This window comes from Chenopodium album, chromosome 20, assembly GCF_948465745.1.
Source record: "Chenopodium album chromosome 20, dcCheAlbu1.1, whole genome shotgun sequence".
Taxonomy (NCBI): Eukaryota; Viridiplantae; Streptophyta; class Magnoliopsida; order Caryophyllales; family Amaranthaceae; genus Chenopodium; species Chenopodium album.
Window position 1 is genome coordinate 2755278 of NC_137853.1, and position 15597 is coordinate 2770874.

General features: G+C 34.3%; 3 protein-coding genes across 3 annotated transcripts; 2 read left to right on the forward strand and 1 right to left on the reverse strand.

The window, feature by feature from the left end:
• The first annotated feature begins 435 nt into the window (after window positions 1–435).
• LOC145598159 (sister chromatid cohesion 1 protein 2-like) lies at window positions 436–8385 on the forward strand. Its single transcript, XM_081654473.1, has 13 exons — window positions 436–773; window positions 3670–3931; window positions 4027–4064; window positions 4140–4183; window positions 4893–5053; window positions 5165–5469; window positions 5597–5708; window positions 6045–6181; window positions 6262–6587; window positions 7334–7379; window positions 7554–7578; window positions 7665–7794; window positions 7932–8385. Exons 1-13 carry the CDS (start codon window positions 527–529, stop codon window positions 8034–8036), a joined length of 1938 nt encoding a protein of 645 aa, XP_081510599.1. The 5' UTR covers window positions 436–526; the 3' UTR covers window positions 8037–8385.
• A 13-nt stretch (window positions 8386–8398) lies between these two features.
• LOC145598160 (glycine cleavage system H protein, mitochondrial) lies at window positions 8399–9669 on the reverse strand. Its single transcript, XM_081654474.1, has 4 exons — window positions 9481–9669; window positions 9197–9285; window positions 8860–9030; window positions 8399–8628 (listed from the first exon to the last, which is right to left on the reverse strand). The coding sequence occupies exons 1-4, from the start codon at window positions 9587–9589 to the stop codon at window positions 8503–8505; spliced, it is 495 nt and encodes a 164-aa protein (XP_081510600.1). The 5' UTR covers window positions 9590–9669; the 3' UTR covers window positions 8399–8502.
• A 1237-nt stretch (window positions 9670–10906) lies between these two features.
• LOC145598770 (uncharacterized) lies at window positions 10907–15597 on the forward strand. The gene is made up of 7 exons (XM_081655158.1): window positions 10907–11160; window positions 11270–11402; window positions 13095–13183; window positions 13308–13386; window positions 13479–13588; window positions 14735–14799; window positions 15228–15597. Exons 1-7 carry the CDS (start codon window positions 11047–11049, stop codon window positions 15319–15321), a joined length of 684 nt encoding a protein of 227 aa, XP_081511284.1. The 5' UTR covers window positions 10907–11046; the 3' UTR covers window positions 15322–15597.

The following is a 15597-nucleotide window of genomic DNA, read 5'->3' on the forward strand; positions in this document are numbered from 1 at the left end:
AGTAGCACTAGTAGTAGTAGTAGTAGTAGCAGCAATAGTAGCAGCAGCAGCAGTAGTAGCAGCAGCAGCAGTAGTCTCGTCTCTGCTCTGCCCAGAAGCTAAAAGAACAGGGCCTTAATCAAACTACGGATTATATTTTTATCTTCAACAATATAATTGTTATATCTACAATAAAAATCAATGCACAATTTAAAATTCAAATTACACATCCGAGTATTAATATTGCGGAATAGTCTGTATTACATATTGAATACCAACTAGTCAAGTTACCAAGTATATTGAAGATATTGGATAGACCATGAATCTTTGTTTACCATTTTGATCAATATCCAAATTGATATCATCCTTCGAAATTCAAAAAAGTTACTCAATAAGACCATACAATAGTAACACCAGTAGAGTAACACCAATGATTTATGCGTGGCAACATTTTAGAGCAACTGAGCAAGACTTCCTTTGTACACCAATCGACCGTTTCTTTCTTCCCTCTTCCAAACTTAAAAAACCTCTCTTTCTCTCTTTTCTGATGACTGCTATAAACCCAGTTTTACCATTTTTGGTAAGAAATCAGAACACCATTTTTCCAGAAAAAAACCCAGAAGAAGAAGAAGACGAAGAAGAAGAAGAAGGAGGAGAGAGAAAGAGAACAATGTTCTACTCACAGTGTCTTTTATCAAGTAAAGGACCATTGGGTGCTATTTGGGTTGCTGGTTATTTCTTCAAACGTCTCAAAAAACGTCAAATTACTGACACTGATATTATCACTTCTGTTGGTTTGTATTCTTCTTTTGTTCTCTCTATTTTTAATTGTTACTGTGATTTATTGGTTTTGTTTTGTGTTAAGTATTTGGTTTTGTTGGAAATTGATTTGAGTTTTATGGTGTTTGTTTGATTGTAATTTGTGGTACATTTTTGTGATGTTGTTTTAGGGTTTGACTTTGAAAGTTTAGAGATTTAGTGAGCATTTTTTGCCTAATTTTTGATTTATTGTTAAATTGTTGGTCATTTTTTGTTAAATTGTTGAAATGGGGGGAAAACTGTCATTTAGGTATGTTTGATTTTCTCTCATTGTTGCTCATTTGGTTGTTATTTTCCTGGAAATTAATTTATTGTGGTGATTATATCTGTTTGTGATGTTTTTTGTTGGTGGTTTTGTGAGGATTTTTAATTTGCTAAAATTTCATAATCCTGGCAAATAAGGATCCCCTTTTGTTATTTTGTGAGAAATTAATGCGTAATGTTGTGTTGAAAATTATCTTGTTTTTGCTTCATTTCAGGGTTAAATTGAGCAAAAATTTCGTTTGGGTTTTATATCAGAAATGTATTTACTCCACCAGTTAATGCTGTTTCAAAAAATGATTATTGTGCGATCCTGTTAAGTAGGTTGAAGTGTTTTTTTTTTTTTTTTTTTTTTTTTTTTTTTTTTTTTTTTTTTCTTTTTGTTTTTCATTTAGGTCTGTGGTACAGATTTTGAAACTGAATTGATAATGAGGCACTTTCTTGGTGTGGTATCTACCATTAGCATTGTCTTTACTTCGTTGTGCCAGATCTCGAGTATTTAACCTGCCTTCCTCTGAGGATTTCCATTGCTTTGGTGTTTGGTGATTTATGATTAAGTGTAGATGTTTGAGTGAAAGACAGTGTTGGGGTGAAATGAAGAGTAGGAACATAATCATTTAGTTGAGGCATTGCTTGTAGGCTGATCTGCTCTCTGTGTTATGAGCTATGAATCTTATGACTAAGTTGACATCTCTTGGGTTGCTTAAGTTCAATTACTTGTATTAGCTTTGCTGAGTTGTATTCGAAGTTGGCTCTAATGTCTGCTTGCTGCTGAACTTAATTACCTCGCCATTGGCATTAAGCTGTCTAAATTTTTTTATTCTTGTTCATCTAGGTTTCCCAGTGATTTGGTGAATGGTTTTCTGGTCTAATTGCCTGTTAAGGTCATGATAGTGCTCCTAGTAGTTTTTACTGTTTTTATACTAGTGTTTTTGTCTATGTACTTCACTCGGTGGTTTATTAAACTAAACATCCTTTTGCCACATCTTAAGGGTAGGCCGATGAAATTGATGTTATGCTATAACATTTTGATGAAGTGAGAGTCACTTTCTTCATTTCATTTAAATGGGTGAATTGTTTTGTTGCTTTTGTAGTAACCTTACCATGGCGATCATATAGCTGTAGTGAAGGTATTCGGGACTAACAGGAGATTTTTTTTTTCTAGATTTTTTGGTAGAATATCTTGATTGAAGTGGACTTTTTAGGCTATCTGCAGTTCAAATGATTTGATTTTACCTAATCTGATTTGGATTTTTTTTATCTTATACTTCGTATAATTTTTGGATGCTTAAACTTTAAATTTATACTCGTTGCACCTGGCTTAAACATTGAAAGGGGCTTACTTTTAATATACTCCGTAAGAAATGTGTTGCACAAATAGTTAATTAGATGAAGTGACTCATTTTTGAGGTTCAAGTGGTATTAAGGTTCAAATTCCATTAACAACATACTTACCTTTTTCTATTCATATGGTAATTAAGTTGCATAAAGGCGCAATACACGGTTTTTGAAGAGTAATAAAATACTTTATATAACGCAATACACACTTTTCAAAGAGTAATAAATACACATTAATAAGATGAATCTAACGGTTTTAATTGCATTGGCCTCCGTAATGATTGGGACAACCCTAAGAATTATCAAATGAGATGTCATTAGCTTCATGTTTAATTGTAATTTTCAAAAATGAAATTTTCATACTTCCTCCATTCCAAATTAGATGACACTGTTTGACTTTGTACATTATTCACATAACTTGCTTTGACTTTGTTTTGTGATTTCATGTTGAGAAAAAGTAGTTAAGTGGGATCTTGTTAGATTCGTTTCAACATCTATTTTTTACATATCAAATTTTTATTATATTTGACAATATGTAAAAAGGATATTTGCGTTAGAAAGTATGCATTGGTAAACATGTCTAAATGAAATGTGTTATCTAATATGAAATGGAGGAAGTAAATTTTTATTACATAATTAAATATATTCAGCATTATGTTTTCAATAAATAAATAAAAAAAATATGGCAATAAGTAAATGCAAATACAAAGATTTACTTGAAATAATTAAATCTAATCATTTCTGTATTAAGCAAATATATGCTTAAATTAGCTGAACTGACCATAGCCATAGTTGTATGGAACACCATTTATTTTCTCAGACTATGTTAATGATTGGAACGCAGCACCATCTTGTTCAATTTATGGGTTGTCTGCCTGGTTAATTATGAAGTCATTTGCATGCATGATGTTTCCTTCAGATTGATTTACAAGCAGCTATACTTTTGGGTGTTCTTTGTGAAATGCTCAGTCTCTTTATACCGTCAAATATGTATCCTACATTACTAGACACGTAACCTATGTTGCTTTGACCCAAGCTTGATTTGTGAAGTTTGAGCTGAATCCAATCAATCAATCCATTATAATTTTGGTTATTTGCATCATTGTCACAATTCACAAACCTCTTTTGTGTATGGCCGTGGTGATATTTTCTTTAGTCTACTTCAAGAAGTCCTCTCATTTTACTGTATGCACTTCTTGGTATAACACATAGTGGATAAATTTCTGCCGTTTTTGTTTTGCCTTATGTTTCTTATTGACTTGTTTATGACAGATAAAATTCTTCGAGAAGGATTGCCATCTGTTACATACAGGATTTTGGCTTATCTTCTCCTTGGCGTCGTGAGAATCTATTCCAAGAAAGTCGAATATTTATTTAATGACTGTCACGAAACTGTTTCCGATATCAATAGATTCTCTGTTGGCAAAAAGGTAGTTTCCTTTAGAGATATTGTGCGATCTTCTCCTTCCATTACCCTGCCAGCGAGGTATGAACTTGATACTTTTCAACTGGAGGTTGCAGATTATGCAAGCAAGTGAGTATATCATTCAGATTAAGATTTATCTTTAAAAAAAAATGCTCTCATTCACTCCTTTCTACAAATTATGATTTGATTAATTAAATACACAGGTCCAATATTGCACGAAATGAAGATATTAGTATTCAAGGTACCATTGTTCTCCCAAAGATGTTAGATTTTTAGTTTTTCTTGATATTTTAATCATATATTCTTTTTTATGAAGTTGGTGCAGGGAAAGATATTTTTTCTCAATACTCTTTAGATAAGGTAATCTTTATTCTTTGTACCTTAAGTAAGTATTCTGAAGTTACTAGATCCATTTACATCTATTTTTAGAGGATTTGTTTAATGATGATTGATGAATCACATATAATCAGCACTCGTCTCATGTGTAAAATGTTTTAATTAACCACAAGTAGTCGGTCAAACTAAAAAATTAGTGGTGTTTGTTGTGCTCTTTTTGATATTACTTAATTCATCCTGCCTTAATTAGAGATCACCCAAATCATTTGTCAACCACTCAATCAAAGTCTTAATCCCATAAGTGGGGTTGGATACATGAACCAAAAGTGATTATTCTGGTTAGTCATGCACAAAAATCTTCCTCCATCCCCTACATTCAAATTCTTCATCCTGTGCAAATCCATTTGCTTCATATATCTTTTAACTCCTCCCATCCAAGTCATTTTCAGTCTCCCTATACCTTTTTGAAGCTCTCCAAGATCCCACTCTTTGTACTGATGTACCCTAGGATCTCCTTCTTACATGCCCTAACCACAATTTTCCCTTAGTTTGTCTACCTAGCTTGCAACACCCACTTTCTTGCGAATACCTTTCCTTTATTTGTTATGGGTGACTGGAGCATCTTTGTACTTAAAATCACTTAATGTGGCATATAACTTCTTGGTTTTGTAGCATATTTTGCTCTGTAAGTGCTCTTTGAGGGTGACAATGTCATTGCTATGCAACTTTGCAGCTACAATTTGAAGAGGGTTCTACTCTCTGGGAAGATCTGAGTGATGCTCAGACATCACAAGGGGTCACTGTTCAACTAGAAACTTGGTCGTCCACTCAAACACCTGATAAATTAGCCTCTGAGCGAGAAACATCTGGCCATACTCATACTCCTCCTGATAAGTATGAAAACTGATGTCTAATTTGTAGCATCGATGTTCTAAAAGCTAGATTTGTTGGGCTTTACTGCTGTTAATTCTTGAGTGTAATACACATGCTTTGCTTTTGATTCAGAGTTTTTTCACCTCATCGGATGGAATTTAATGGTGCAAGCTCTCCAGACCACTTGAAGGATTTCAAAACAAGCAAGGAGAAGCTTCGAGAGTTAAGATTTACTGAAGAAGAGGGCGTGGACTTTGAATTGGATGTTGAACTTCTCAATATGATAAATGAATATCAAGCACAAACTACTGATAATATGGATGTGGATGCCCTAAAGAAAGATCCAATAGAAAATCTAGATTATGTTATATTAAAAGAGAAGGAAGTGCCGTCTTCCACAGAGAAGACCCGTGATTCAGAAGTTGCAAATGCTGGAGGTGCATTTAATTGCATTCATTTTCTTATGCTTGAAGCTTCTGTTTTTTTTTTTTTTTTTTTTTTTTTGGGGGGGGGGGGGGGGGGGGGTTGACTTATTTAAGATCACTAAGGTGTTGGTTGATGCAGTTACTGCTACTCCTGAGTTTATGGTCGTGCCCACTCCTGCGAAGAAGGAGAAGATTGAAAGACCTTGCAAAAGAAAATGCGTGTATGATGACATTACAATGTTGGATAATGAGTAAGTTAACAGCTTCCACATAATTTTCATGGAAACAATATTAATTTTGGGTATTGCTAATTTTCATGGAAACAATATTAATTTCAAACTCTAGATGTCTTAATGTTTGCATAATTTTTATGGGATTAAGGCTTTGATTGATTGGTATTGCTTGGGATTTGGCTGGTACTTAAACATGATGTATTAATTCCTGTCTTGATTATCCAATTATGGAACATTGTTCTTTAAAGGCTTATACCGATGATGGGCAACTAAAAATATATACAAACAATAAGACATCTAGAGTTTGAAATTTTCATGTACTCAGACACTTGACAATGATCTAATAATTGGCAGGATAATGAAGCGGGTCATCAAGGGCGCAAGTGGCTTGGTATGTAAGAAAAGGAAAGCTCCTCATACAGTCATCGAATTGTGGAGGCTTCATCGTATTTCAGCCCTTCCAAACAGTTTTTTGGAGCCTTTGATACCCTGTAAGTATATTTTAATATGCTCACATTTGTATTGTAATTTTCATTCGTGTTGTGATAGAGTAGTAATTCATAACTCACAGGCGATGCTTTGGAGCTGGAAGTCATATGCCGTGAAGTAACAAAAGCAAGAACTGAACCATCTACAAGTCATGCAGTCGAACCTATTGAAATTATTCAAACTCCAGTAAAGCAGCAGGATGCTGCAACTTCAAGTGCCCCCACTGACAGTCGATCAACAATCGCTCCAGGAACTCCAATTCAGTGTTCAAATTCTGCCAGGGTTTTTGGAAGCTTCAGGGGTGCAGATTCAGATGGGGAAGGTGCTCATTCGTATGAGAATAGAAGGTTGGAGGTGTCTGTGCACGATGGAGCGGAAGACAGTTGTGGTCCTAGTCTGGTGGCTGAGGTAGACCTCTTTCCACAATTTATGTTAATGTTGACTTTATGTGACTAGCAAGATGGTTTATTGATAATTGAGTGGGGCAGAGTAGTTTATAATTTTAAAAGGCTAATTTATTCTTTGGATGTGTCATTTCTTCAAGGAATTGCTAATGAGTAAGATGTCATTGAAATAACGAGTAATTTTCTGTAAAAAAAAATATAATTAAAAACCTAGTATGAAGATTGAGGATTGTAAAGTGCCTAACATTTTGAAGCTAATTTTCAAAAGAGGTAAATGTTCATGTAAACATTTTGAAGCTAATTTCTGAGCCTACTCCTTCATATAATCTATTTTTTAAGCCTGGGTAACTGAAAGTCGGAAACTTGTTAAATGATTTTAGGTGTCAAATAAACAGGAATAGTGCTAGGAATTGAAGTATGTTGTATAAGACATCTAGGTCTGTCTAGAGAAGAGACAAATGAACCTTAGTTGGCAGAGGAATTGTGATTTCACAAGGAGCTAAGATGACTTCTAGTATATTCATTGATTCATGTATTCATTTTTTTTTTCCCTTGATCCATTCCTGGGCTGCCTCTAAGTTCGTGGTTTGTCCGTAAGTGCATTATTCATGGATCACGTGAACCTGGCTAACCTCAATATGGCTGCTATTTCTTTGATTTTATTTTTATGATGCATGTTCTCATTATCTCTGCTGCTCTGTTCTGATGGCGATTTGCTGCTGACTCTTCTTTTGTGAATTATGTATGTAGATGAATGAAAATGAAGGAGATAGTCAAGAACTCCATAGGAACAAGAGTAAGCTCACTTCCTACATTACATACTAGTATGGGTTATATTGCGTATAATTTAATTTTCACAGCAACAGCGATAACAATGCTGCAGTCTTAAAGGTTAAATATATATATATTTTTTTTTTCCATGTCTTAGTTTCTGTCTACTATAACTAACGCTTTTGTCTTGTGCTTGCAGATGGAGAATTGTCTGCTAGAACCAGGTAACAACAAATGGAGATTTATATTTATATCAAGTCCTTATTTTAATGAAAATTTCTAAATGTTTTTTGATTTAAATTTATTTCAGAACTGTGGCGAGATACCTGCGTCGAGTAATCCAAAGAAAGAAGCAGGAAGGTGTAGAAGGCATTACACTGCTACCCATTGTTAAACATAAAACCAAGAGGGAAAATGCATTACTATTTTTCGAAATACTGGTGAGTATTAAAAGGCTGTAGTTTTGGGGGTAAAAAATGCAGAGATATATATGGAATATGTTACACAATTCTGCTTCTGTTCAATATTTTTTCTCTGCAAATTTCATGACCTTGGATGGTGGATTTTGATATTTCAGGCGTTGAAAACTGGCGGACTCATAAATGTAGTGCAAGAGAGAGCTTTCGGAGATGTGCTTTTGCAGGAAACTCCTAAACTTGAAGAAGCTCTGAAGAAGTGCTGATGAACTCAATAGTGCTTAATAGAACTATAGAATTGGTTAATATGCCAGTTTTGCAGGAATTACAGTAGATTAGACGATTAGTGAATTAGTTTCTTTTGTTGCTGCCTGCAACAAAACTCAACCCAGTAGATTATGGTTTTATTTATTTTTTTTTTAAAAAAAATAAATTTAATTATTAGATTTTATTAGGTTTTGTAAATATTTAGAAATTTAAATTAGCCTTATTTTTATAGACTGATCAAGCATATGCAGAATTGATTTATTCTGAAATGAAATGTGTTCTGATCAACCGGTTTTCTACTACCAGTTTGTTCCGTTATATTGCTTTGAAAAGCTTATGTTAAGTAATCTGTGAAATCATGGAGAGCAAAATTAGCACTCTAATTATAAATAAAGATTTGCAAACTTAACATCAAACACAGCTTAAACAAACGCGAAACATAATTTTATTGTTCAATGAGCAGTGTTAATGGGCGTCTTCTTCCTCACAGAATTTTGTGTACTCTTTAGGACCCATCAGGCTTTCCAACTCTGCTGGGTTACTTGGCTTCACTTTAATCATCCATCCATCCTCATATGGACTCGAGTTAATCTGCAACATCAAATTATCTTATAAATAACTACACAATGTAACAACATTCATGATATTGTGGTAAATAACAGGTCTGCAACTGATCTGATTACTCGAACCAGATTCGAGCTGTACTAAACTTATTAACTCGTTTTGGTTCCTATGTGATTGATCTTTACAAAAATCTTAAGTATTAATCCATTTAGTAATATGCTAAAAGTGGTAATGCAAACATGTTACACAAAGACTTACCAGACCAGGAGTCTCAGAAAGCTTGGAGTTAACCTCGACAATTTCACCAGAGATAGGAGAATTAACATCACTGGTAGCTTTCACACTCTCCACCGATGCAAACGCCTTTCCGGCAGTTACTCCAGCACCACCATCTGGTAGCTCTGCAAACACCACATCCCCAAGATGGTGCTGACCATATATATAGTATATATGGACATCCCACCATAAAATTTTAATTCTTTGATTCTAATACATTTATTAAGTACTACCTCCGTTACAAATTATGTGCAACGATTAGATATTTTTAATATATCTTTCCTATATCAAATTAATGTATAGAAATGAAATAATGAACCTGAGCATGATCAGTAACACCAACGGTGGCCACTGAACCTTCATGTTTCACCCATTCATGTGATGATGCATACTTCAATCCATCCAAAACTGCAAAATCATTTTTATAGTAAAAAATTCCACATTTAACACGTTAGGTCTCTTACGCCGATAGTTTATAATAACAATAACAATAACAACAACAATAACGACAACTTAGTCGAGTTTGTACAAAAAAAAATCAAGAGTAACAAACAAAATAAATGTAATACCAGTGGAAAAACACAAACAAAATAAATGTAATACCAGTGGAAAAACATCTAGAAAGAGAAAATGCAGGGAAAGGAAGAGATTTGGAAGCACAAGAGAGGGCAAGGGTGTTAGCAGTAGAAGAAGCCCACATTCTCAACGCCATTTTTGTGTTAGCAACAGGGCTAATTCTCTGTTTATTTTTTTGGGTGTTATATTTTTGAGATGAAAAAAAAGGTGGTGGGAAAGCTAAGGCTCTATTTCACTGTCTTTTATCGTTTTTGAATGGTGGATAATGAAAGGAGCAATGCCTCATCCTCACTCACTCGTTCTTTGTCCCTCCAAAAAATAAAAATCTTTTTGGTTGTCAGTTTATATGTGCTTTTTTCCCAACGCACTATTCAAAAGTGAAAAAGTATATGTAGTACCACATTACCACTTACTATACAACGGCAAAACTTTGTTTTCTTTCACCTAGATTTTCTTTACTGTTTTTTTCTCTATTTTAACTTTTGGTAAGGAAGGTCTTGATCACCTTTCAAAAAGTAAAAGGAAGGTCTTGATCATAGATTCATAGTTCAACCCTTACAATTATATAGTCCAATATTACCAATTGCCGGTTGGTGTAATGATGATATGGACTACACTTAATAGGGAGGACCTATGTTCAACCCCTCGCAACAACAATTGGAAGGGGACTGGAACCCAACCACCCAGCATTGATCCCGAATCCGGATTAGCCTAAAGGGTGAGCCGAGTGGAACACCCAAAAAAAATATATAGTCCAATATTTACAAGCCAGATAATTGGAGTAGAGCGAGGGAGGGCAAGTGAACGGAATTTTATTTTCAATACTTGGTCGGCTATGCTTTTGCTAGTGTATTATATAGCGTGATGAACTAATGACAACCTTATACTTGTACAACAACAATACAACTTTTATACTATACTCGTATATTTTATAAATTGAGATATATGAAACAGTTTAATTTTGTATTCATTGTCGTTAGTTGAAAATTGAATGTGGTAACCCTTAACCACTCGTATGACCTTATTTTTAGGTAGTATAATGTGCTTTAATTTTTTTTTAAAAAAAATATGTGCATTTGATTTATCAAATTTACATTCATTTGAACTTTTGTATGAGTAGTCTAAATTGGAGTTGGGTGACTGCTATTTTCTTATCAAAATTTATCAATTAAATTTTTTCTTGAAATTAAATCCATAAAATTCAAGAAAAATAAAGTGAACATAACATGAACTTGTTGTCTTGTTGATAAGGTTCGTTTAATTTAAAACTAAAACTCATGTTTTTGTAGAGAGTACTAAATCTCTAGTTTTGGAATGGATATTGATATGTTTGGACCGTGATTCCGTGAAGCACTTGGGTCCAATAGGCCCAAACACAATAGCCCCAAAAAAAGTCAAATACAATATACGCTGTCAAATATATCTCCAAAAAAAAAAAAAAAAAAAACTTTTCCTACTCAGGTAAATCTTCTTCAAACGCAGGCATAAACTTCTTTTTCTGGGTATTTGAGTTTGAATTTGATTGAGTTGAGCAAATAATTTCTTACAAAATTCAATCAAATTGAAACCCTAAAATTACCAGAAATCAAGAACATGAGTGAAATTCAAATGAATGAAAGTAGCAGTGATCCTACTCTTGTTGAAATCCTTCTCAAAACAATCGGTCCTACTCGCCCTTCTCGCCTTAAACTTCCTCCTCACATTAAGGTAATCTTGGTTATTCTTTTTTTTTTTTTGTTATGATTTTTTTGCATGAATTTTGTGGATGATTTGTGAATTTTGTTAGAATTTTTATGTAATTGATCATAAACCCTAGGTACGTGATTTGAGGAAACTAGTTGCCGAAAATAAGAATTTACAAATTGAGAGTTTGAAGCTAATTTTTCGAGGGAATGCATTGCATGATTCCGATGATGGAGATGATGTTTTTATTCGGCTTGCTGATGGTGGTATGATCTTATTCTGCACATTTCAGGTTTTCATAAAAAAAACTACTTGAATCATATGACACTGTTTTCGATGTGAAATAATGGTTAATTATTCTTATTTGATGAATTTTAAGATAAGAAACATTAAATCCACTTAAACTTTTCGACAATGCCGGTTGTATATACAGTTTTGGTGATTATATTTGGAAGTATGATGAATAAGCATTTGCATTAGGAACTGGTTAATTTAAAATCTAATGTGTGTTGCTGTGTTGCATATGTAATGAAAGTTTAGACGGCCATTTGTAGTGTCATCTTAGCTAATTGGGGCTAATGAAGTAGAATTAGTAGATATATGATTTCTTCAAAAACAAAGAGAGTAAATTCATGATTCGTAATTGATCCAAGAGCTATATGCGACTGGCCAAGCAGAACTAGTACACTTTCTATAGGAGGGAAGGACGAGAGAAAGATACTTGATGCCCTGAAAGCTGGTTGCTAAAAATACTAGCTTTCATGTTGTGGAGCCGTTGCTCTAGGTTATACCTCTAATTGAATATTAAATTAAAGCATCTTGAGAAAAAAAAAAAAAAAAAAAAATGCTTGTTACGGACCCTTAAGCTTTCAAATGCCTTGGGGAAATTGAGGCAATGATTTTCTCACTTTAAATATTTTCAGATTTCTTGTCAAGGAGCTCTAGGAATAGTCATGTTTGTGGGCTTAAGGTTTTCAATAGATTGTCTAGATTGGATGTAATGGGAGTTTTCCATAACATGAGTGAATCTACAATGGATTTCTGAATTGTTCTTATAGTGAAGATGAGATTTGCAGCTGTTGTGGTTAATATGTTACGGTATAGTAAGATTCATTCGAAAAACTGAAAATTTGGTATTGAGTTTGATATTTTCTCTTTGGAAGTACGAGGCTTTCTATGAGATGTGACTCATGTGAGTAGTCTTAGCATGCGTAGTCTTTTTTTCAATTCTTATTCGTTGACTTTTTTCCCCTTTAGTGGATGAATAAAATGAGTCAAACATTTATTCAAAACCGTACTATACATGTATAATGCAGGTTGCAAATAGAAGATATATACTTCGTCGATTCTGTTTTCCTTTTCTTGGAAGTCTGTGTATTCTTTTTCACCTGATTTTCAGATTGCACCACATGTCGCATTACAGTTAAGCTTATGAAGCTTAATTGATATATATGAGCTTGCTTTCCATCAAAATCAAGTTGAAGACAAAATATATGGGTTGTGGATTATGTACCTTCCATCTTTTATGGTTTTGTACCTTGAATGCATATCTCCTAGGTCTGTATTGTATGAGACCCTTATACTTACTCATTTGAATATTTGATTAGTGAAGTTGATAAGTACCAATTACCAGATAAAGATGAATATAGTGCCCACACACCACTGTATACTTATCCACCCTCTAGAGTCTAGCCCACACCACTGTATACTTCTCCTGTTCTCCACCATTTACCCCTGCCCCCATATACTATTAAATTTCTAAGATATCTATTTATGCTAAAACTTGTCAAGATTTGTTACTTAGCATTCTAGAAGGTGCTGCTTTTGAGTATTGTGACTGTGTAGAGATATACAGGATAGTGATTTTAGCATTTTTGTTTTTAAGGTGTGGGCAAAGACTTTGTTGTCTTTTGACTGTTTATGTACTTAAAATATTAGTGTTGTGCATTATGTTTCAGATTGCTTGATTGTAGCAGTCAGACCAAAGGCACCACCAAAGCATATTAGAGCTGGATATGACGATGATGAGGAGGATGAAGACGATCTGGTTGAAATTTTTTATTATTATTATTATTATTATTATTATTATTAGACTTGATATCTTCCGTTATAGTAAGATGGCTTCTCACTTTCATCCCCTGCTTTGCTTTTTATTCCTAAATGCAATGTAGAAGTTCCAGCTCCCAGAGTCAACAAGTCGATGGAAGCGGAGGCTCTTTCGTATTTTACATGATAAGTTGAAGCTTCCTGGTGAGTATCTACGACAATTTGTGTATTAACTTACCTTAAATGTGTGCTAATTCTTGCCTCTTTTTTTTTCTTTTCTTTTTTTTAATTTGTAGATATCATCTTGATTGCAATTTTCTCTCTCAGCATAAAGGCTTGGGCCTTAATCATCCTATGGTTTATCATGGCTCCAGTTGCACACCGATGGGATCTGGGACCTTTATATGTAAGTTAATAATATCACCATTGTATGAACGTATATAAATCCCCCTGATGTTTGTGTAATCGTGTATATATTGTCGCTTTGCATGGGATACATGTGCAATGTGAGTATGTGACATTGGTCGCAGTTTTCCTGTTGCTTGGCTGCATCTGTCAGGGGTGCAGTCAGAATGAGTTTTGCTAGTATACTTTTCTGTTAATTGTTTAGTTTCATTAGAATTTGCCCTGATCTCACTTTCATTAGGCTTTCAGTATCTGCTAGATTGAGATCAAGGAATGTCTTCTTTCCAACCTCTCTTATGTTTGCTACTATTTAGACTATGGAAAATATAAGGACAAAATGCCTTTGTAAAAAAAGATAAATTCATTTTTTGACTCATGGGGTTCCCATGTTTGGAGGCATGCAACTGAAGAAAGTGAGATCAGGGCAAATTCTACAACTGATTTTGGCTCATGCCAGCCATTACTTGGATGCATCTCATTGAGGTTCCAAGGTTTTATTTTTTAGTCTATCATGTTATTTAATGTGGATGATATTTTACAGCCTGAAGCATATAGCACTATTGCAGAGAAATAGATCAAATAGATTCTGATTTAGATACGGAGTCTCAGATATTGCTGCTTGAATTATGATTGATTAGAGAATTCCTAGGAAAATCTTTTCTTTTTTTTTTTGTGGTGGGGGGGGGGGGGGGTGGAAATTCATTTTTCTCGTGTAGATCAGATTGGCCTGGTCAGGTGAGTCTGAGACTAAATGAACAATAATATGACAGTGCACAAGAGTAGGTCAGAATCTTTACATTGAGGGAACAGTTGGGTTATTAAGGTTGGGAAGGTAATTCATGTATGAGATTCATGCAGCTATAAGGTTCAGTTGACCTGTTGGTTTAGAATTTGATCAACCTAACAGCCATCAAGGGAGACAGGAAAAGGGTTCTAAAGTGCTGCTACTATGTGTAATTATTGTTTAGAAGTTTTGTTGCTATATGTGGTCATTGTTACTTATTTTTTCTTTCCTTTTTCTTTTTACCTTTTTCTATCTGTGCAAGAAAATCTTGTCTACAGTTGATTTTGGAGCAATTCAATCCCCTCTTTACGCATCTCAATGTGTGTCACTGACTTTAACAAGTGAATTTTTTCATTTGTTCAGATACTTGGAACAGGATTTTTGATAATCTTTTGGAATCTTGGACATCGTCAGTCAGGCGAACTCAGGTAGGAACTGACTGAGGCATTGCTGTCATCTTTCTTAAGTTGTCTGCCAATATAACTAGTCTTACCAAATTCTTAAGCCATGCTCTTTTAATCATCCCTTTTTCCCATGATACTACAATTAATATGCACCTTAATTTTTTTGCTTTGTTAAGGATTGGTGTATAAAAGACTTATTTAGATTGTATCCCATACATCATGTCTGTTTATGAGTCCATCTTCTGATGTCTGATGTGCCCTTCTATATTTTCACCTCCACTGTCCATAAATGAACTTGAACCCTTCGTAGCTTGAATTTGTGGGACTTCATAGGCAGTAGTGCTCTTTCAGGCTAATAGAATCCCTCCCTCCTTTGGTAGGGCGATGTACTCTGCTTATTGGTTGTTTTTGTACTTGATTGGCGTCCTAATGTTGTCTATGCTTATATACAGTGCATATTCAATCTTCAATGAGGACTTTAGGGAACTTCCAGGAACTCTGAATGCTGACCGCTTGGACAGAGACCTACGAACAGGTCAGCTATAAGTGATGGTACAAATGTGCTCTTGTGTATGATTCTGCCGTATACCATAAGGAACTGTAAGTACAATTTTTTCATAGAATAGGTTCTTGTCTGTAAGCACTAATTTCCCTGAACCCCCTCTAAAAAAAACAGCAGCAGAAACTGAATCTTTTCTGCTAACTCTTGAAGACATTTCATGTAAATGTTGAAACTATGATCCAATGTGTGTTCAATGTGGTTCATACAGTTTTGATGATATAAAAGCTACTGTAAAGTTTCTCACTACAGATGTTCTGGTT